The 24547-nt window shown below is 36.5% G+C and overlaps 1 protein-coding gene across 1 annotated transcript in view; it reads right to left on the bottom strand.

The window, feature by feature from the left end:
* Positions 1-24547, bottom strand: part of LOC150089320 (sodium channel protein para-like) — a 2114826-nt gene that overhangs the window by 211380 nt on the left and 1878899 nt on the right. Inside the window, exon 29 of the mRNA XM_090389008.1 lies at positions 18433-18486. Within this exon, the coding sequence (XP_090245134.1) occupies positions 18433-18486 (54 nt within the window). The remainder of the gene's footprint in view (positions 1-18432; positions 18487-24547) is intronic.

Here is a 24547-nt window from a genome sequence, read left to right as displayed (position 1 = left end):
TGTTAGCTGACCATATCTTCACATATAATTTGGAATAATTTTGTTTTTAACAGTCGTGTTTTCACAAAGTGAATAATTTTTACTGTTTCATCTAAAAACATTTTAAAGATGAAGAGATTAGCAACATTTTAAATTCGTATTACTGCCCCTTTCACAGGTCCTATCATTGACTTCACACTGTTGCTACATACATTGACACATTTCTCCCAACTTATTCCACGAATCTTCATAAAATTGTTGATACATTTAAATATCATTTCTCCTGTTGTATTGGTTTGTAAATTTTCACAGAGTAACATATCTTCTTCAATAGAATTATTGTAGTAATAACAAACGAAAACTAATAAAATTGATAAGTTTGTAACGTCCATTTCTCATCTAATTGTAAAGAGTACTCATCACATGACTGAAGTCTTAAAATAAGTTCCTGCTCAATATCCTCAGCCATATTATGAATTCTGTGTGAAACTGTATTATTTGAGAAAGAAATTTTATCAATTTGTTGACAGGATTTCTCATTGAGCATACAGTGAACAACATCTTTGATGCATGGTTTTATGAGAGTTTCAGAAATTGTATGCGCTTCACCTGTGAGTGATATATGCTAGCTTACTTTGTAGGAGCCATTGTTGTCCTTTCATTATTAGCATTAGCATTAGTAGAGGCATATGATGCAAGAAAGCAAGCTTATTCAGCATCAGCCAAAAAAAAAAAAAAAAAAAACCCTCTCCCATTTCAACCCTCCGTTCGTTCGAAATACCTGTCCAGTTGAGCTTTAAATTTGTTTAGGCTATCAACTTCAACAACAAGTGATGGAAGTCGGTTCCACCAACCAACCACTCGCTGGCCAAAGGCAAATTTCCGCACATCTATCCGACATCCGTCCTTCCTCAATTTGAATTTATGCCCTCTGAGGTGATTATTCTGAGAAAGATGAAGAATCCCATTGGCATTGAGCATGCTCAAACCATTCAAAGCCTTATACACCTCTATCAGATCACCTCGCCGGTGCCTAGTCTCCAGACTCTGTAATTTGCAAAACTTAAGCCTTTCTTCGTAAGAGCAACCCTTTGTTCCATTTACTAATCTTGTTGCCCTTCTCTGTACCCGTTCCAGCAGCTCTACATCCTTCTTGAAATGAGGCCTACAGACCTGTATACAGTACTCAAGATGTGGCCTAACCATTGCCTTATACAAGGGAATAATCACCTCCTTATCCCTCATTATCCAACAACATTTTCAACATAAAATGTTTAGTTTTATCAAGAGACTCAAATTTTCTTTCAAAAAATTTGACATATTTATTTTTATATTCTGAATAGTTCATTTCAAAATGTCTGCCCAATTTAGCTGGTGCTAACGAACTATTTGAAAAGATCTTATTGCATAATATACATAACACAACAGGAGCTTTGGGATTTCTTGTGGTTGTGAATCCGAGTAATAAATAACTCGAGTCATATTTACATTTTTTATGACAGCGATATTTTAGTATCGACCAACAACGCTTCCCTTTTCTTCGATTCATCTGCTACAAAAGTAATGCTAGTGCCTTAATCTGTATTTAAGTCAGTATCTGCTTTACCAGTCTCCTTGTCACTCAAAACATGTGAACTGCTTGCTACACTTTTTCTTAAAACTCCTCTCAAACCACAATTCATGATATTTTAATTTGTGGTATACACAATCATAATATTATAAATTAATATGATGCCCACTTTATTTTTATATGAAAAGTACATAAGACATCACAAAATAATTGCAGTGCAAAACACCACCGATGTATGACTGATATGCCCGCTCGTATGCTGTACCGCTGCACCCCCACCTCACTACAGATGATTTCATCAGGAGATAATATGACCCAATTAGTGGTGGAGAATTGACTGCAAGTATTTGATTCATTCATCCACCATTAGACTAACAGGATTTTATTTTCCACAAATGCGAGCTGCACAGGGTCTGTCCCCTCTCCCTATGAAATATTAATAATTTTTGAAACTTTATTTAAATAAATTTTTCATGCATATTTTAAACTGTTAATTAGAGCTCAAAAATGAATTTTACTGCGGAACCCCCAAATGTTATCGGAGGAACCCTAGGGTTCCGCGGAACACAAATTGGGAACCTGTGATCTAGACAAGACTTCAGTTATAGCTTGGACACAGCATAGGTCTGTTAAGGGGAAGTCTTGTCTGACCAATCTGATTGGATACTATGATGTGGTCACAAAGGAACTGGATGCAAAAAATAATTTTGATATCATATACTTGGATTTCAGGAAAGCTTTTGATACTGTTGCACATGGAAGACTGCTGCACAAATTGGAGCAGTGTGGCATTGGAGACAAATTGCTGCTATGGATAAAGGGATATTTGAGTGGGAGAAGACAGAGAGTGGTAAACAATGGACACTGCTCTTCATGAACTAATGTTATTAGTTGAGTTCCCCAGGGTTCAGTGTTGGGTCCATTGTTGTCTGTATTTATTAATGATATTGATGATGGTATATCAGGCTTAATGTCCAAGTTTGCAGACGATATGAAGGTCGGCAGGTTGTTAATGATGCTAATGACAGTACACTGTCATTAGCATCATTAGAATCTAGATAATTTGTGCAGATGGGCTGAGAGATGACAATAGTAACATTAGTAACGACAATAATAAAAGTTGAGCAGATGGGCTGAGAGGTGACAACTGAAGTTTAACATTGACAAATGTAAAGTACTGCATATGGGAAGCAGCAACCCAGTGTAAGATATCAACCGTGTGGAACTACACTGACAGTGGCAGAGAATGAAAAGGACCTAAGGGTAATTGTGCAGGCAGATATGAAGTTTTCTGAGCAGTGCAGATGGTCTGCAAGAGTACCTCATGGTGTCTTGTCAACGATATACAGGAATTTTTCTAGCAGGGATAAGGAGGTGATATCCCCTTGTAAAAGGCAAAGGTCAAGCCACACCTTGAGTACTGTATACAGGTCCGGAGGCCTAATTTTAAGAAGCATGTAGAGTTGCTGGAATGAGTACAGAGAATGGCACCAAGATTAGTGAATGGAACAAAGGGTTGCTCTTACAAAGAAAGGCTTAACTTTTTCAAATTACAGTGGAGATTAGACACCTGCGAGGTTATCTGATTGAGCCGTATAAAGCTTTGAATGGTTTGAGCATGCTCAATGCTGATGGGATTCTTCCTCTTGCTCAGAATAATAGCCTGAGAGGGCATAAATTCAAATTGAGGAAAGACAGTTGTAGGATAGATGTGCGGAAGTTTGCCTTTAGCCAGGGGGGTGGTTGATTGCTGGAACAAACTTCCATCTGTCATTGTAGAAGTTGATAGCTTAATTAGATTCAAGGCAGAACTAGACAAACATTTAGAGCGAGTGGATGGGTGAAATAAGGGTTTTTTTTTTTTTTTTTTTTTTTTTTTTTGGCTGATGCTATATAAGCTTGCTTTCTTGCATCATGTGCCTTTACTAATGCTAATGATTTTGTGTCTCCATCTGTTTGTTGTTAGGCAAGACTTACAAATACCTTAAAGGGTTTGTTAATCAAGATGTCCAGTGGCTACAGTTAATTAAGGCCTACTGCAATTACAGCTAACTTTGTGTTTAATTTAGCAACTCTCTTTTAGAGCTGTGTTACTGTGTTAGGACAATGGTGGAGAACATTCCATGATTCCTTCCAATCATGGCTAAAGATAAAGGCATAACTCTGTTCACCTGTGTATACCTTTGGATCATAAGACGGGAATTTTAGGCAACATTTTTCAGAAAAAAAGTGTATCTGTAAAATACAGTAGTATGTCCGGAAAATATAGTAATATCTGTACCCCCCCCCAATTATATTGGATGAATTCTAAAAATACAGTTTTCTCCATGTTATTTAGAAATGCAATTTATTGAATTGTAAAAGATGGATAAGCTCTTCTGCTTTTGTTCAGTTCTTTTGCTTTTTTCAAATCTTTTTGCAATTTACATTAGGATATGTGCACAGAGCAAAAGCTGTAGTTAATAGCTTTTTCTTTTGGATGTTAAATTTTATAAATCATAATGTGGAAATGCCTGAAAATTTAGCAGTGGGGCACTAGGGGTGTGGATTTGTAATGAACAGCAGTAATTTAATGTGGCCCTGATACCCGAGTTTTTTAAATATGGAAAAAAAGTTTTTAAAATTAATATCATCAAAATTTTAATAGATTGCTGCACTTATTACACATAACGTATAATTTTTTTAAAAAAATTTAAATGCTTTTAAAGATTAGTATATTATGTATATTAAATATATACATATGTTCTGAAAGATATTTCTTGGCTAAATTCCTAAGAGTATGAAGGAGTTTGCTTATCCATAGGTAATGCACACACATCACTTCTACTACCAAGGTAGTTTTAATCATATCTAATATTGTGATCACAACGAGTTGCCATGGTATTGCACTAGCTCGAATAAGTAATGCTTCACCTATGAAGAAGACTATTATTATTATTATTATTAGCCATGTGGTACAAGGAAGCCTGAGGCTTATGCTGCACCAGCCAAAAAAAAAAAAAAATCCCGAGTTATCCCAAGAGAGAGAGAGAGAGAGAGAAAGGGAGAAAGAAGTACAAAGGAATGATGATATCCAGCTCAGGACCCTGGGTTTTCCAAGCTCATACTCGCCAGATGTGAGCCCCCTGGGTTACTATTGTTACTTATTCTTGACAGATACCACCACCCAAGATGGCACTGCTTGAAAAATGGTATGGGATTAAACACTGCGGTATCCACATAACGTTCCCTATTAGACTTAGGAAAGCAAAAAGGTGTAGGAAAATGAGAGTAGGAGAGGAAGAAGAAGAAATGCTTGAACGATGAAAGGAACAGTTACTTCTCACACTCACTCACTGAACTAAACCACACGAAAATCCCCTGAATAGGGGATTAAGGAAGACTTCTCTCTCTTAGGGTAACTTTGGAATTTTTTTTGGCTGGTGCAGCATAAGCCTCAGGCTTCCTTGCACCATGTAGCTAATAATAATAATAATACCTATTCACAGTAATGAGGGCCCCATAAAGACACCCCCCCCCAAGACGGCACCATTTTGAAGCTTATTGGCTTCTCATCGGTGGGTGAGCAGGTACCATGTTGTTGCAATAGTGACAACCCAATTATGAAGTATAACTCCACAATATGAGAGATGCTTGATGGTGTGCATTGTTTAATCTAAAAGATATTTCTTGGCTAAATGCCTAAGAGTATAAAGGAGCTTCTTTATGCATGGGTAATGCACACACATTATTTCTACTACCAAGGTAGTTTTAATGCATCATTTTAATCATATCTCATATTGTGAATACTTTCACAAAGAGTTGCCCGTGGTATTGCACTACCTTGAATAAGTAATGCTTCACCTATGGAGAAGACTATTGTTACTTATTCTTGGTAGATACTACCACCCAGATGGCACCGTTTTGAAGTTTATTGGCTTCTCATCAATGGGTGGGCAGATACCCTGTTGTTGCCACAGTGACAACCCAGTTATGAAGTATAACTACACAATATGAGAGATGCCTAATGGTGTGCATGGTTTAATCTAAAAGATATTTCTTGGCTAAATGCCTAAGAGTATGAAGGAATTTGTTTATGCATGGATAATGCACATGCATGATTTCTACTACCAAGGTAGTTTTAATGTATCATTTTAATTATATCTCATATTGTGAATACCATCACATTGAGTTAGCATTAGTTGAGGCATATAATGCAATGCAAGAAAGCAACCTCATAGAGCATCAGCCAAAAAAAAAACACTCCTTCCCGTTTCACCCATCCGGTCACTGCAAATGTTTGTCTAATTCAGCCTTAAATTTATTTAAGGCTATCAACTTCCACAACAACAGACTGAAGTCTGTTCCAGCAATCAACTACCCGCTGGCTAAAGGCAAACTTCTGCACATCTGTTCTACAATTGTTTTCCTCAATTTGAATCTATGCCCCCCCTCAGATTCTTAATCTTGGCAAGCGGAAGTATCCTGTCAGCATTGAGGCTGCTCAAACCATTCAAGGCCTTATACACCTTGATCAGATCACCTCGCAGGTGCCTAGTCTCCAGATGCTGCAACTTGCAGAACTTAAGCCTTTCGGGTAAGCACACCGCTCTGCTCCTCTCACCAATCTTGTCGCCCTTCTCTGTGCTCGTTCTAGCAACTGTACATCCTTCCTAAAATTAGGCCTCCAGGCTTGTATAAAGTACTCAAGGTGTGGCCTGACCATTGCCTTATACAAAGGGATAATCACCTCCTTGTTTCTGCTAGCAAATTCCTATATATTATTGATAAAACTCCATGACCTGCTCTGGCAGCCGGTCTGCACTGCTCAGAGAATGTCATATCTGACTACACAATTACCCCCAGTTCTTTTTCATTCTCCACCTCCCGAGCGTAGTACCACACAGTACATTTCTCTTGGATTACTGCTACCCATATGGAGTATTTTGTATTTGTCAATGTTAAACTTTAGTTGTCATTTCTCAGCCCATCTGCCTAACTTTTCTAGATCCTTTTGCAGCAGCATCAGCAGCACTGTCTTTACTGTCATTAACAACCCTGCCAGCCTTTGAATCATCAGCAAACTTGGCCATTAAGCATGATATACCTTCATTGATACCATTGATAAATACACAAAACAACAATGGGCCCAGCACTGAATCCTAGTGGACTCCGCTAATAACATTAGTTCATGTAGAGCAGTGTCCATTTATTACCACTCTCTGCCATCTCCCACTCAACCATTCCTTTATCCATTGCAGTAACTTGCCCTTAATGCCATATGACTCTAGTTTGTACAGAAGTCTTCCATGTGAAATAGTATCAAAAGCTTTCCTGAAATCCAAGTATATGATATCAAAATTATTTTTTGCATCCAGTTCCTATGTGACCAAATCGTACTATCCAATCAAAATTGGTCAGACAAGACTTCCCCTTAACAAACCTAACAGAGTTTCTCCACTCGTTGTCTCATAGACGTACTGTTTCTGCTGCATGCCTTTTCTACAGATACTTCCATCAGCACTGTTCTTCTGAATTGGCTTCTATAATTTCCACTCTCTCTTTCAAAACAGTCTGAACATGTGCTCCCACCAGCCAACATCCATTTACTGTCAAACTTCAAACTCACAGAACCAACTTTTCATCTTCCTTGTTTATTCCTTCAACTGTTGTTTTTCTGGAACAACCTTCCTTCATATGTATTTCCTGAAAATTACAGTCTACAGAAGTTCAAGTTTAATGTCAACAAATATCTTCTCTCGTCTTCTCAACCTCCAACACAAGCATGGTACTAAGTATTATAGGTTCTAATACCTCTTGTGTTTGGGGTTTTCATAAAAAAAAAAAAAATCCTATCCACCCCAGGTGCTTTTTTTTATGGATAGCTAAAACAATTTCACTTCCACTTTCCCCTCAGTTATTACAAAATCATTTAGCTCCCTGTTACAGTTTGATAAACTTCTAGCCTCTACACCTCCATAAAGAATTCCTCATGTGTGAATGTAGTGGCAAAATATTCATTCAATTTGTCAGCAACTTGAGCAGGATCATCAACAGTTGAACAGGTCTAAATTTATTGTTTATTGGGTTAGAAATTTGGCTGTTGCCCCTTACTTAATATTTTTAAAAAATTTTTAAATACATATTCCTTCCATTTCTACTTCTGGGTTCATTATTTATTTGTTTTCTTTGCTCATTTTCTGCTTTTTTTTTTTGTCATATCGCTTTTCTATATTATGTGATGTGTTGCAGCCACTTATGTTCATGGTCACCTCTTTCCTTCTTTATTTTTATAATTAAATATTTTATTTTTATTATTAAGTATATTATTTTTACAGTTTTATTTCTAATGGGTGTAGTGAGTGCTAGTTGCTTTGAACTAGTCATACTGCTCTATAATTTTTATTTTATATTATCGACTTCATATTCTTCTTTTTGGTGGCATTCTGCTCTTGTGGTGAGTGCTTAAGCTATTCTGGTCTTACATTTGCTATATTAGGGCCTCTGTACTGTGATTTTATTGTTTCTGCAGTCTGGAATTTCAGTTAATGTCTGTCTCTTCCATTGCAGTAATTTGCATTACATTCAAAATGCAGTAATGTATATGGCTGTCATATCGAAGAGCTCCTACTGATGAGATTGGATGCAATAGTTGTCTGTTTTTGTTCTTGCTTTGTTTTTCTCCTATATTTATTTTTCTTTTGTGTTGGTTTATCATATTGTTTTAGTGATATTTCACTAAAACATTACTTCTGTCCTCATTATTTATTTGTTTCTTCGCTCATTTTCCACATTTTTTTTCATATTTCTATATATTATGCGAGGTGTTGTTGGATATTGCTTATGCTACCACTTACATTTGTGGTCATCACTTTTGTTTCTTTATTTTTATAATTAAGCATATTATTTTTACAGTTTTACACACACACACACACACACACACACACACACACACACACACACACACACACACACACACACACACACATGCATGCATGCACGCCTGTGTAAGTATATATATACTGTAAAAATAATAAGCTGTAGTGAAAAGTAACGGGTAAAAAAGGTAAGATTGGTCACCAATACAGGCTTGTTGACATTTGCTTCTCTCAGCCCATTTCACCGACTCCTGCCTGACACCAGAGTAAGTTGTCCTACTTTGACTATATTCTTTCGTCTTCACATTTCCTTTGTTTAAATCCAGTTATAGCTGCTTGTTATTTTATTCTATTTAATGTTCATTGGAATTAACTTGGGCTTGATTTTTGCTTTTTACTTTTAATTTTAATCAGATTTGTTTAAATTCACTTATGGCTGCCTGTTATTTTATCAAATTTACATTTTTTGGAATTAGCTTTATCTTGATTTTTGCTTTTTACTTTTAATTTTCATCAGATTTGATTTGTTTCCGATTTCTTATTACTGTTCATTTTGGTCTCTGTTGGGTTGGCTAGGATATCTACATTAGCTCGCTTTTTCTGTTTACTACATACATTTCATATCAGAAGCAGAGGCCTTACCTCTTGCTGTATTTCCTTTGGTTTTGGCTGCTGACCCTTGATGAAGAAATTAAAATCTTAGGATCTATAGCATTCAGTACTATTTATAGTATTTTATTTTGTTTAATCTGCTTTTATTTTTCAGGCACTTATTTAATTTTTCCATGGTAACTACATCTGACAGGTCAGCATTCCCCACTCATACTATATATTAGTAGTAAAAACTCTCACAAAGGAAAAATTGGCACTGTTTGTGTCCTGAAATGGAAATCTAACTTCATCATCTGAATATTGATGTTTCTAAGAGGGTTTAAAAATGTGGATGCTGAATGCTGTCAAAAAACAAGCTTCAGCATCCACATTTTTAAACCCTCTTAGAAACATCAATATTCAGATGATGAAGTTAGATTTCCATTTCAGGACACAAACAGTGCCAATTTTTCCTTTGTGAGAGTTTTTACCACTAATATATATATATATATATATATATATATATATATATATAAGTAGATTAGAGTATGAGTGGGGAATGCTGACCTGTCAGATGTAGTTACCATGGAAAAATTAAATAAATTTTTCCATGGTAACTTGCAATGGTACCCAAAGGGAAGGATTATACTTTTTTGGTAAAGCTATCTTACTAGTACAACCACAACTTCATAACTGCACTTAGATAATACATTTAAAATGATTAAGAAGAGGACCACTTATCTGTAGTGCATGGCTCATGACATTCCTCAATCCAATCATGGCTGCTATTGGTGAAGAGGTTGCTGTGGCCAATGGTGATTTAAAATATTAACATTTTTCATCTAGGATGGTATCACAAGAACTTAACATTCCATGGTCAACATATTCCATAATAGTATTGTAAAAGTATCATTAATACTTGTACAAGACTATTATGGTGCAACAGCTAACACAAACAGAACCACAGCAATGTACAGACTACTCTATGAGTCCTTGTTTGGATTTTGATCGATGCCACATGGCTGGGAAACATCTTGGGACAGATGAGGTTCATTTCCAGTTATGTAGTAGTATGAATATTCATCAACTGTTGGTTGTGTGTTCTAGGTATTAATGAAACATGGACCGCCACAAAGTGTCAATAACAAAGTGCTTCTCCATTCCTCAGATGTTGCTGTTTGGTGTGAGTTTATAGGGAAGAGAATTCCTTAACTGGACTATTTTTCTTTGAACTCATGGTGCTGAGATATGTACCATCATCATGTGAGTTCTGCTCTACAGAAGAGGTGATGTCTTGACACAACTGTTTTTATGCAGATTGTGACTCTCCGATTCAGTGGTTGGCTAGTAACTCAGCTGCTTCATAACACATTTGATGATGACCCCCCCCACCACATCATTTTCCATCACTTTAACAAAATTTGGCTACAAGAATTGTGATCTGCAATATAAATAGTCACCACTGAACATCTCAATATTCATATTAGCATTAGCATTAGTAGAGGCATATGATGCAAGAAAGCAAGCTTATTCAGCATCAGCCAAAAAAAAACAATAAAACAAAAAAAAACACACACCACTCCCATTTCACCCCTCCGTTCGCTCGAAATACCTGTCCAGTTGAGCCTTAAATTTGTTTAGGCTATCAACTTCAACAACAAGTGATGGAAGTCGGTTCCACCAACCAACCACCCACTGGCCAAAGGCAAATTTCCGCACATCTATCCGACATCCGTCCTTCCTCAATTTGAATTTATGCCCTCTGAGCTGATTATTCTGAGCAAGATGAAGAATCCCATTGGCATTGAGCATGCTCAAACCATTCAAAGCCTTATACACCTCTATCAGATCACCTCGCCGGTGCCTAGTCTCCAGACTCTGTAATTTGCAAAACTTAAGCCTTTCTTCGTAAGAGCAACCCTTTGTTCCATTCACTAACCTTGTTGCCCTTCTCTGTACCCGTTCCAGCAGCTCTACATCCTTCTTGAAATGAGGCCTCCAGACCTGTATACAGTACTCAAGATGTGGCCTAACCATTGCCTTATACAAGGGAATAATCACCTCCTTATCCCTGCTAGAAAAATTCCTGTATATCATTGACAAGACACCATGAGCTACTCTTGCAGCTCGTCTGCACTGCTCAGAGAACTTCATATCTGCCTGCACAATTACCCCCAGGTCCTTTTCATTCTCCACCACTGTCAGTGTAGTACCGCAGAGTTGATACGTTGCTCTGGGGTTACTGTTTCCCATATGTGGTACTTTACATTTGTCAATGTTAAACTTCATTTGCCACCTCTCAGCCCATCTGTTCAACCTTTCCAGATCCTGTTGCAGCAGCATAGCGTCAGTAGTGTCCTTAACAACCCTGCCAACCTTTGTATCATCTGCAAACTTGGACATTAAACTTGATATCCCATCATCAATATCATTCATAAACACCGAAAACAACAACGGACCCAACACTGAACCCTGAGGAACTCCACTAATAACATTAGTCCACTTTGAGCAGTGTCCATTGATTACCACTCTCTGTCTTCTTGCCACTCAACCATCCCCTTATCCATAGCAGCAATTTGCCTCCAATGCCACACTGCTCCAATTTGTGCAGCAGTCATCCATGTGCAACAGTATCAAAAGCCTTTCTAAGATCCAAATATATAATATCAAAGTTATGACCTGAAGCCAGTTCTTTTGTGACTACATCATAGTATCCAATCAAATTGGTCAGGCAAGACCTGCCCTTAACAAAACCATGCTGCGTCTGAGCTATAACTGAATTCTTGTCTAGATGATCCTGCAGTGCTTCTTTAACCAGTGCCTCCATTAATTTACCTGGAACAGAAGTTAAACTAACAGGTCTATAATTACTTGTGTCAGCCTTTGATCCTCCTTTGTGAATTGGGGTTACATTTGCACATCTCCAGTCTATGGGTACCTCCCCTGAGTCCAAAGAAGCTCTCATAATTATGGCTAGGGGTTTGCTTACTTCCTTTGCTGCCTCCTTTAATATAACTGGATAGATCCCATCCACCCCAGGTGCCTTTTTTATGTTTATCCTCAACAATCTCTCCTCCACTTTCCTCTCAGTTATTACAAAATCATCCAGCTCACTGCCAATGTTTACTTTACCTACATCATTCTCCTTCCTGAATAACTCCTCATGCGTGAATGTAGATGCAAAATACTCGTTTAGATTGTTAGCCATCTGAGCAGGATCCTCAACTGTTGAATCATCAATATCCAGTGGACCAATCTGATTCATCCCTTTCCTTCTTAAGTTTAAATATGTAAAGAACTCTTTTCTGTTTTTCTTTGCATCCTTTGCCAAGGATTTTTCGTAGTCTGCCTTTGCCTGCCTAATCTCCTTTGTGACTTGGTTACAGACCAACTTATATCTATCATAGGCTTCCATGTCACCCATTAATTTGTATGTATCCCATGCATTTTTCTTCTCTGCCACATGTCTCATTAGTTCATCTGACAACCATTTAGGCCTAAACCTTGAACAATATTTCTTAGTTGGTATGTAAAGCCTGGTAGCCTCCAAGATTAGTTCCTTGAATGCTTCCCATTTTGAGTTTGCTGTTGGTAACATCATCAGTTGGTCCCACTGTATAGAATTTAAATACTGTCTCAGACCATCATAGTCGCCTTTACGAAAACAAAAACCCTTCCCTTTACCTCTGATGTTAGTTACCTCCTTGAGTAAATCCCACTTCAACACACTGTGATCACTGCCACCTAGTGGTTCATTTATCTGCAGATTCTTAATGCATGAAGAATCACTACTGATAATCAGATCAAGAGTATTGCTCCCTCTTGTTGCCTCACGAACATGCTGATGTAGAAAACAATCATCCAAGAAATCCACAAAAGCCTTGCTAGTGTGCGAGTGACCAACCCACAAATTCCAGTCAGTATCTGGGAAATTAAAATCCCCCATTATAAGACTCTCTGATTTACTGGCCCACTCTATTCCCTGTACAATATCTTATTATACTCATCAGAGTCATTAGGCCTATAGCACACTTCTACTCTCAATTTTGATTTCCCTATGCTTATGTCACACCAAACTAACTCGACACTGCCCTGTCCATCGATGTCGACTGGCTGCACTTCCTTGGACTTTATGTGTTTCTTAACTAATAGCATAACCCCTCCTCCCCTCCTGTCCTGTCTATCCTTTCTATACACATTGTATTCCCCAAATTCCAGTTCCGCATTACTTATATCTGTGTGACACCACGTCTCTGATATCCCAACAATATCTGCCTTTGATGTTTTGAGCAATACCTCAAATTCATCAAATTTATTTACTAAACTCCTAGCATTGGTGTACACGCAGGTATACATGCACCCGTTTCTATTCTTTGCTACCCTAACACAACCCATGTGTTTACTTGTACCGCAATGACTCCCAGCAGTCTCTGAAATATCCTGCATCTTGTTTTTCAGGCTTCTGCTCATTTCAAGAGAAGCAGTGCAAGAATCACTTCCACCTCTGCCAGTGGCTACTGTTAATCTATTAGTCCTAGTATCCCCCCCCCAACTAGCAGTTTTCCGACCCACCTAACACTGCTTCGATAGTACTCTGCCTTCATCCAAACAGTACTCTACCAGTTGCCCACAGTACCAGTTGGCCACTAGAAGTATTTGTAACTAATACAGCCACTCCCCGGCTAACATACAGAAATTCGACTTTACATACAATTTTGTCGGCCGGTGCAAACTTAAAAAAAAAAAAAATTGTGGAAACGTATTTTGCATCCCGTAGGAATAAATGAAGGTGCCGTGAAAATATCGTAATGTGAACCCAATAACACTGTTTTTTTTTGGTAATTTGTTCCAAGACCTTGGATGTTGAAATTTTCAATATTTATCTCTCTAAAAGGTCATTTTTATAATGGAAATTTCACTGCACTACACTCATAATTATCATATGTTCCGTTATAAGAATCAATTTTGAATGCCTTTGTGATATTTTTCTAAAACACATTTCTGGAGGGTCACTACCATAAAACAATAAAAACAATTTGCACTTTCCAGTTTATTGGGCTTTTCTGTTAGCGGAAGCTATTATAAATGGGTAGTAAACTCGATCTTATTGCATTTGCGATAATACTGATAACTGGAATTCTGTGGGTTTTTATGTTATGGTATTATGGTGAAATGAGTTCCCCTTCACTGAAATCTTCAATCATATAAAAACCATAAATAAATTTTCAGAATCTTCTCTTCATTCCTATTTACTTGTTATAATGGTGAAGGGAAAGGGACCAACGGAAAGTGCAAGTGCTGACAGTGCTAGGAAAACGAAACAAAATTGATACAGAAATGAAGATGATTAATTAAGAAGTATGAAGTAGGACAAAGTTTGTCATCTATTGCATGGAATTAGGTCTCGCTGCTTCAACAGTGAATACTATTTTAAGGGGCAGTGCACGTATAAAAGAACATGTTAAAGGATCAATGCATTTAAGATCAGCAGTGATCACAAAACAGCATTCAGGTGCTATATCAAAGATGGAAAACTATTAATAATATGGATGGAAAATCAGATTCAGAAGCTAGTGCCCCTGAGTCCAATGGCCATTCAAACAAAAGCAACAAGTATTTATAAAGATATTAAGAATAATTACGGCAAACCCCAAGCTAAGTTTGTGGAAAGCAATGGGTGGTTTAATAGGTTCAAGCATTGCACTGGTTTCCAAGACATTAAAACGTGTGGCAAAGTCACCAGTGCCAATTCTGCAGCTGCAGAGAAATTTTGTGATGTGTTGGAAAAAACCCTTTCTAAATCTCCACAGCCCACAACTTCTGCAGTGGCGTGCTTATCAGCTGGAGAGTTAATTCTGGCCAGAGCTGTGCCAAGGGTGAGGCGAGCAAGGCTCTTGCCTCAGGTTAAGAGCTTAAAGGGGCACCAAAAGAATGATTAAATAATTGCCAACATTTTCAATTTTGTGTTTTGATTATTCCAATTTGTTTATTATCTTGCTTTTTCAAGACAAAAATCTTTGCCGCCACCATGGTTGTCACTTCATGGTTGTCATTTTTATAACCTAAATTTTAATTATTTATTCAAACATGTACCAGAAATGTATTTTAAATGTCATATTTTTTAATTAATTTTTTGGCTAAGGTAAAGAAAAGCCTGCACAAGAAGTATGCAAAAGTTCGATGAAATTTACCGGTAAAAGTACTTTGCCATAACAGCATTTGTATTGTTGCTCACTCAGTAAACAGATGGTGGGTGTTATCAGTCTGGAGTAGAAGTTGAATCCCTCGGGAGCTTGAAACCCTCCTGGAGTGGAGAGGCGGGGTAACTGACTTGTTTTCTTTAGAATCACTAATTGAATCACGAACAGGGTCATATTGTAAGTTCTGGCATCGTAAAAAAATGTTTTTAACGTAGTTTCACCAGTAAACTTTTTCGAAGTTTGTCATGCTTCTTGTATGGGCTTCCTTTGCCTTTTTTTTTTCTTAATAAACAATTTATCCACTAGTCCACCAGTGATTCTAAATAAAAAAGGTCAGGTTACTCCCTCCACTCCAGGAGAGTTTCAATCTTCCATGGGATTCAATTTCTACCCTTGACTGATAACACTCATCATCTGTTTACTGAGCGAGCAACAATACAAATGCCGTTACGGCAAAGTACTTTTACCGGTAAATTTCATCGAACTTTTTCATGCTTCTCATGCAGGCTTTCTTTACCTTCGCCAATTTTTTTTAAAAATATTTTAGGGGAGGGTGCAAATTTTTATTCTTGCCTCAGATACTAATATGCCTCGGCATAGCCCTGATTCTGGCAACGATGCTCGAAAGGTAAAACTTGCTGACCTTATGCCTGTCTCTGCTCTCTTTTTGTAATTTTGAAATTTTTTACACTTTTGTAATTTTTCCTGCGCATGAGATAAAAAAATTGATAAATAATTCTATTTACATGTTCGTTGAACATTTCTTTTTTGCTTCAATCAAATTCAATCAAATTGCTTTAATCAAAAATGCGAGAGCTGCATAAGCATTTAAGGAAATTCCGACTTATGCAGAGTTCCATGGAATGCAACCCTTATGTAAGTCGGGGATTGGGTATATATATGTTTTTTTGCACTTTCTGAATGTTCCAGATAGTGTCCATTCCAAATTTTATCTTTTTGCCATTATGGTTTTTGACCTATGGCCAGCTGAAGCGACCTACTTTAACTATAGCCATCCTGTATCTATGCATACTTTGTTCTGCAGATCCATTGTGGTCTAGGAGCTAGGGAATTGCCATTTAAGTTAAAATAATAATGTGGGTGGATTGGTATTCACATATCCAACAATCACCACAGATTACAGAATACACATGTACTAAAAGAGTGGGCTATAATGGGGATCTACAGATTTTGAGATAAGATTTGTCAGATTACCATTTAGATAAATTATAATTTGAATCTGACATAGGTCTATTTAATATAAAATTTTTTACAATACAACATATATACTGATAAAAGTGATAAATAGTACTAGATTAAAAAGATAAAAACATCAAAGCTTCCAAAGTTTTTGAAGGATTTCCTTCTTCCAGCAGCAGAATAACATAGTTCTGTGACAAGCCAACCTAAATATCATGCAAATGTAGGACCATACTAATTCTATACTACAGTAGCATCACTGCTTGAGATTAAAAATATTAACTGTACAAAGTGGTTACTTTGTACAGCCTGAGCATCACACCAAAATTCATCCTGTCTAAGAATAACAAATGTTGGATGAATGCTGTATCCCTGATCCTGATTTAAGTTATATTAGCATTAGTAGAGGCATTTGATGCAAGAAAGCAAGCTTATGCAGCATCAGCCAAAAAAAAAAATAATAAAGTAAAATAAATAAATAAAAAATAACCACTTCCACTTCAACCCTCTGTTCGTTCGAAATACCTGTCCCGCTGAGCCTTAAACTTATTTAGGTTATCAACTTCCACGACAAGGGATGGAAGTCTGTTCCACCTACCAACCACCCACTGGCTAAATTTAGGCAAATTTCCGCACATCTATCCTACACTACATCTGTCGTTCCTCAATTTGAATTTATGCCATCTCAGGTGATTATTCTGAGCAAGAGGAAGAATCCCATCAGCATTGAGCATGCTCAAACCATTCAAGGCTTTGTACACCTCTATCAGATCACCTCGCTGGTGCCTAGTCTCCAGACACTGTAATTCGCAAAACTTAAGCCTTTCTTCGTAAGAGCACCCCTTTGTTCCATTCACTAATCTTGTTGTCCTTCTCTGTACTCGTTCCAGCAGCTCTACATCCTTCTTGAAATGAGGCCTCCAGACCTGTATACAGTACTCTAGGTGTGGCCTGACCATTGCCTTATACAAGGGAATAATCACCTCCTTATCCCTGCTAGAAAAATTCCTATATATCATTGACAATACACCATGAGCTACTCTTGCAGCCTGTCTCCACTGCTCAGAGAACTTCATATCTGCCTGCACAACCACCCCCAGGTCCCTTTCATTCTCTACCACTGTCAGTGTAGTACCTCAGAGTTGATACGTTGCTCTGCGGTTGCTGTTTCGCATATGTAGTACTTTACATTTGTCAATGTTAAACTTCATTTGCCACCTCTCAGCCCATCTGTTCAACCTTTCCAGATCCTGTTGCAGCAGCACAGTGTCAGTAGTGTCCTTGACAACCCTGCCAACCTTCGTATCGTCTGCAAACTTGGACATTAAGCTTGATATACCATCATCAATATCATTTATAAATACAGAAAACAATAAAGGACCCAATACTGAACCCTGAGGGACTCCACTAATAACATTAGTCCATGATGAGCAGTGTGCATTGATTACCACTCTCTGTCTTCCCCCCCCCCCCCTCAGCCAGCCCTTTATCCATAGCAGCAATTTGCCTCTAATGCCACACTGCTCCAATTTGTGCATATTCTATGCATGCAGTATACATATTTTCAAGCCACTCCTGTGTGTCAGCAAGTGCACCTTCTGTATAATCACAGCATTCTTCAAAAAGCTTTAGGAGTCTGCTATTTGATTTAAATGTATATTTTTACTGGTTTTGGTCTAGTAATGTATTTATTTTATTTTTGTATTTTTATTTCATGACAGATAGTGAAAATGCAAGCATATTTTAGTAACTTTGTACATAACTCAAGAAGCCTTTTTAACTCTTTCAGGAGAATGTTCCTGGAATGTGTAGTGATTAATGATGTGGAGCTGTCAAAAAGAACATTAACAAATATGTACTGTCAATTTTACAATGCTTATTTAAAATGACAAAAGGGAACTTAAAGTGCTCTGTCATAATGAGGATTTGAATGCAAAACATTACCACAACCCTAATAGAATTTCACTATTGAGTCAGTTCTCCAGCCCAACAGTTAACCATTGTTTTATATGATTAGAACATATTTTTTACTCACCTGTTTTGAATCAATTGCACAATTCATGATGTCAATCCATCCTTTAAAAGTTGCCTAATAGAAAAAACAGAGAAGCATATTTAATGAAAAAAAAATTAATTTAAATAAGTAAGACGATTACTGTTTCAGTGTCTGTAAAAATAATGCAAAAGTTAAAATCTACAAGTTCATATAATTTTATTTTTAAGAACCACATTACTACCCACTGTCTTAAATACTACAGGTTAAAATATTGCAATTGGAAACGATTTTATATAACAAATAAGTAAGAAGATTATCAATTCAGTTTCTGAGCTATACTGATGTGGTACAAAAAGTGGATTAATAAATGAAGTGATTTTAATTAATACTTATGCATATATTCATCATTTAAAACAAAAAATTCATCTTTTTTATAAATTGATAAAAAAAGTTTACAATTTGCTGTTTATTAATATGAGAGAATCACAACATAATAAGACTGATTTCATTGTAGAACTATAAGTAATGATCTTTCAGTCATATGTGAGTAAAAATCGACACTTTAGGCCACCAACAAAAAAAAACTGCTATTTATGACTATAACGTTTTAAGATTACAGAGAATATGAAGTGGTTAGAGGGAAAAAAAAAAAAAATAGAAACATTCAAAACTGCCTGCAACATAACCACTTAAGATGTATATATTTTTACCTTGCATTTCAAAATTTCACACCAACATGGGAGAGATCAATGCAAACTCCTTTAGCCATTGTTTAGCTTTCAGTTTTTACTTTTGTCCATACTTATATTCATTCTTGTATCCATTATATTGTTAACCCTGGAAACGGGAATGGAAATTTCACTCCAATTGGGCATGTCCTTGTATAAAGTGTGCCATTTAATAACCTTTAAAAAGGCAAGAAAAGTAGTTTAAAACTGTTCACTTTTTTTTTAGGCCATCCTTTATTTTAACACTATAATGGACATGACTATGAACAATACATATTTTACATTGAAAATGTGTATTTTAAAATAAAAGCACACACTTGTGCAATTTATACATAAGCATGCTCACTCGCATTAGTCTCATTTAAAACAATCTTCACATGAGGAGGTGCATTGCATACTTTGTATGCTGTTCCATATTTTGGCATCGTGACTATAAATAATTTAAAATCCTGTTGCACATCTAATTGCTAGAGGTTGAATATATTCCAGTTTTAAAAGCTCAATAGTGCCAAAATTTTATGAAAATTTTTTATTAAATTTCACCTACTCCCCATTTCCCAGTCAAAAGACTATCTAAATATCACATTAAAATATCACAATAAAAGGCAAGCATCAGTAGTCTGATGTACTGCTGCTTGTGATGTTAAATTTAAGAAAAAAAATAAGCACTTCTTCCTGCATTAGAATAAATCAATATTTCTTCAGAAATATATTAAAAAAACAAGTAGTTTCATAGCATGGTCTTCCACTATTATTTCTGCGTCTGTAAAAATGGTGCAAAAGTTAAAATCTACAAAGTTCATATAATTTTATTTTTAAGAATCACATTAAAAAAATCCACTATCTTAAATACTACAGGTTAAAATATTGAAATCGGAAAATATTTTATTTCCCTTCTTACTACTCCTGTATTTCCCTTATGAACTTATTGAGACAGAAGAAATAATTTATATTCAATCATCTGTGACAGATATTGGATAAGCTTTTGGATTGCCGTGGTTCTTGATTATGGTGACCTATCCTGGAGGTTATTCTTTGGAATGTTAAATGATAATGGATTAAGAATGTCATGGCTTTTTTTTTTTTTTTTTTCACTAAAAAAAATTTTTTTTTTTAATAAAAGCCGCAAAAAAGAAAGGTGTTAGAACCATACATGTTGTTTGGGGACATCATTAAAGAGAAAAAAGAAAATGAAAAAACAACCTTTAACAATGCAAACAGCCTTTAACCCCTGCATGGTTAAGGGTTGAATAGACAAAGATGCTTATTGACATTAGACTTGAATTCCTGCAGATTGTAATTTTTGGAAAATACATGTGCAGGAAGCTTTTTCCAGAGAACAGAAGTAGAAGGGATAAATGAGGAAGAGAAAGTTGGTTCTATGAGTTTGGAGTTGGACAGTAAATAGATGCTGACTAGTTGCAGCACATGTTCAGACTGGTTTGAAAGAGAATAGGGAAACTACAGATCAATAGAACTGTTCTTCTGCCAATCCAGAAGAACAGTACAGTGCCCATGGAAAAGTGTATGGGACAGAGGGAGGTGACTTTGTGTGTGTGGCGGGGGGGGGAGATGGGTCATTAATTAACCTGACTGCCCTCTTATAAATAGAATCCAAAAGGTTGAGAGAGGTTTTGGAGGCCACTCCAGAGGTGTGAGCAATATTCCATTGTAGGATAAATCTGAGATTGATTTGTACAGAGTGAGTAGTTTAGAAAAAGAGGCAAAAGAAGAAAACCATTTTTTTGATGCAGAGGAAGTAATATTTATAATGTTCTTATGCCAAGCGAAATCAGAAATCAAGTGTAACACTTATAGAGATAGTGATCTTCTGGAAATTTGAGTGTCATCAAAGATGAGAATAGGTTTAAGGCTGTTCATGACATTAATGGTTTGATGCCTTATTATTGTAAGTGCTGGTGGAGGAATTATAGTGCATTAAATGGGCTGTAACTCTCCTTTTAAAAATCATCATTTAGCTTGAGAAAGCTAGAGGGAATAAATACACTCGTGTCATCTGCCAAACACAACGTGACTGTCTGTGCAATGTGGGTGTCTCACAGATTTCAGGTTGGGGGGGTACAAGTAAAGGAAATGTTCTATTGCATGCTTGAAATCTATTGAATGCCAAACAAAAATCAATTTCTCAAAATGAATGGTATATTGAAAATATACACAGAAAATATGTATAATCATTTAGAGAATATTGGTAGGGAAAGGGGCTTAGAACGGAACAAGCATTCTGCATGTTATCAGACACTCAGTCTAAAACACTGATGGATCCAATATATTTTTATTTTAGGAGATTTAGGAGAGGTCTGGTTGGCCTGCCTCTAAATCCACACATGCACACCTCACTTTGGTGGCAATGAACGTAGAGTGGTTCTCTTCAAGATGCTTAGTCAGCGTGAGAAGGAAGAGACCAAACCCTCCAGCACTTTATTAAATATGACAACACAATGAAACAAATGGCTCTCAGTCCCCAGTGGCTTTCACTCTCCCTCTTATGGCAGTGAGAGGACCAGAGTGAAAGCAGAGGGTGCAAAGAATCTTGGTACAACCAGGCTGCCATGCACGGAAACTGAATTTAGTCTGTTACAATGTAAGATTGCTTATCAGTGAAAATAGGATATTTCAGCTGGAAAAGGAATTAGAAAATGTGAAGTGCAATATCATCGGCATGGCTGAAACAAGAAGAAGAAATGAATCACAAGTTTATCAAGTGGAAATTTACTGTATGCCAAAGGAAACTGAAAAGAGTATAGGTGGAATTGGCTTTCTGGTCCATAAAGATATTAAAAATAACATTTTGGAATTCAAAAGTACATCACCAAGGGCATCAAGACTACTACTCAGGATTTCTAAGTGGCACAAACTGAACGTTACAATGATATATGCACCAACATCAAGTATGATGATAAGAGGCTGAAGAAATGTACACCAAAATCGAGAGACTTCTAGATGAACAGAAAACTCATTACACTATCATTATGGGGGGCTTCAATTCTAAGGTTGGAAAGAGACAAAACAGCACAGAAATGGGAACTATAGGAAATTTTGGAATTGGTGAAAGACTTGTGGAATTTGCAGAATCTCAAGGAATGTAAGTAACGAACACTTTTTTTCAAAAAAAAAAAAAAAAACAGGTGAACAGAAAGTGGACATGGAAGAGCCCAAAGAGATTAACAACTAATGAAATTGATTTCATCCTCACTAACAGAAAATATATTTTGAACGATGTTACTGCCCTGAACAAGGTAAATGTTACAAGTAATCACAAAATTGTAAGATGTACACTTGATACAGATGAAAGAAAACAAAGGAAAAAACTGACTAGATTAAATAATATGAAGATCTTTGAGATGTTGTTGTTTGTTTTTTAGAAGCATTAGCAACTAAGGCCATATTGCTCCGGGATATGTGGTGGTCATTCCCTGACCTTTCTGCATCCTCCGTATTTGGTGGTGATGGGCTCGAACCCCAGTCTAATCAAGAAGCGTGTGCTACGCACTGCTGCTGCTCCTTCCCACCTGGCTATGGAGGCGCCTATCTTTGAGATAAGAGAAGAGGAAAAAAAGCAGTATGTAGTGGAACTTAGGAACAAGTTTGAGTTTCTGCAGACCTTTCAGGACCAAGATATCGATGAGGAATACAACCTTCTGAAAGTGATAATGCCAAAGAAACCTATAGGTAAAAAGAAAAAATTAGTCAAGGAACTCTTGTCATGATGAACTGAACACAACAAATGAAGAGCAAGATAAACACTGACAAGGGAAACATTGAGTATACTGAATTATACTGAGTATGCAAAGCCATTAGAGAGAGAGCATAAGATTTTTTTTTTTTTTTTTATGAAACACCCAAACATGAGAGGTATTAGAACCTATAGTACTTAGTACTGTGCTTGGGTTGGAAGTTGAGAAGAAGAGAGAAGATATTTGTTGACATTAGAGTTGAACTTCTGTAAACTGTAATTTTCAGGAAAGACATATGAAGGAAGGTTGTTCCAGAAAACGGCAGTTGAATGAATACACGAGGAAGATGAAAAGTTGGTTCTGTGAGTTTGAAGTTGGAGAGTAAATGGATGTTGGCTGGTGGCGGCACGTGTTCGGACTGTTTTGAAAGAGAGAGCAGGAATTATAGAAGCTAATTCAGAAGAACAGTGCCCATGGAAGTATCTGTAGGAAAGGCATGCAGCAGAAACAGTATGTCTATGAGACAGCGAGTGGAGAGGCTCTGTTAGAGATGAGTCATTAATTAACCTAACTGTCCTTTTCTGAATGGAATCTAGAAGCCTGGGAGAGGTTTTGGGGGCACTGCCCCAGATGTGGGAACAATATTCCATGGTAGAGTGGATTTGCGATTTATACAGAGTGAACAGCTGTTTGGAAGAAAAGTAACGCCGAGAGCGAAAGAGAAAACCAAGTTTTCACTTTCGCTTTCACAAAAAAATTTAACACACAAGAAAAGTAGAACAAGCCTTTAGGGAAAACAAAGGACTTAATCAGCAGGCATGAGCAGTAATACAGAAAGTCAAATGATACTGAATCTGAAGAATAGTGATGGTATACTTATAAACAGCAGAGAAGACATAATTCAAATAGCAGAAGACTACTATAAAGTATTATATAAGGAGCAAGGGAATGATGCCAGCAGCAGGGGAGATAGATACAAATTAGCAACACATATGACATACTTGATATCCTTTTTGATGGGGTAGAGCATGCATTGAAGAAAATGAAGAATCAAAAAGCCCCGGGTGAACATGAAGTTACTGTAGAGTTTTTAAAATTGGGAGGAAGAGACATGACACAGAAAGTGACACGACACAGATCTGATTTTATTTCCAAATTTTAAAAAATATAAAATTTTTTAAAATTGTCATCCATCATGCTGGCCACAAAGGACTAAACAATAAATATGCCTTTGCTTCTGTTAATAAAATTTGTTATTGTTTATGAAAATACCTTTTTTGAACATTCTCCATGTGCAATGTTTTCCTTTTGTTAAAAACTAATCTTTTTAAAAAGTTTCATTTGTGTTCTTGTTTCCAGATATTTTTTGTGATGTCTGATTTTGATATGTGACCATCCTATGTTATTTTAACCTAATGAGGAATTTTCCCTTGCTTTATCCTAAACAACATTTTTGACAATCTCCATATTACATATGATGTACCGGTGCTGTACTATTTGGAGTTTGGAAGTGAAGATGATGGATATAATTTTACTATCTGTTTTATGAAAATTCATTATTTGTATCTGATACATTTCACTTTTGTTTTGGCATTTTTTGATATTCTCTGGTGTTTTGGTATTTTTTTTAAATTTGATCATTTATTTGGGAAGGTATGGAATGATTATATATTTTGTTTTTGAGTGAATTGATTGTTAATTCCTTTGGGTGATTAAAATATTTATAATTGG

Source organism: Mastigoproctus giganteus, chromosome 2 (genome assembly GCF_048544385.1).
Source record: "Mastigoproctus giganteus isolate SK-2022 chromosome 2, ASM4854438v1, whole genome shotgun sequence".
NCBI classification, from domain to species: domain Eukaryota; kingdom Metazoa; phylum Arthropoda; class Arachnida; order Uropygi; family Thelyphonidae; genus Mastigoproctus; species Mastigoproctus giganteus.
The sequence above is the reverse complement of the archived record's forward strand: the minus strand, read 5'-3'. Positions and strand labels throughout refer to the sequence as shown.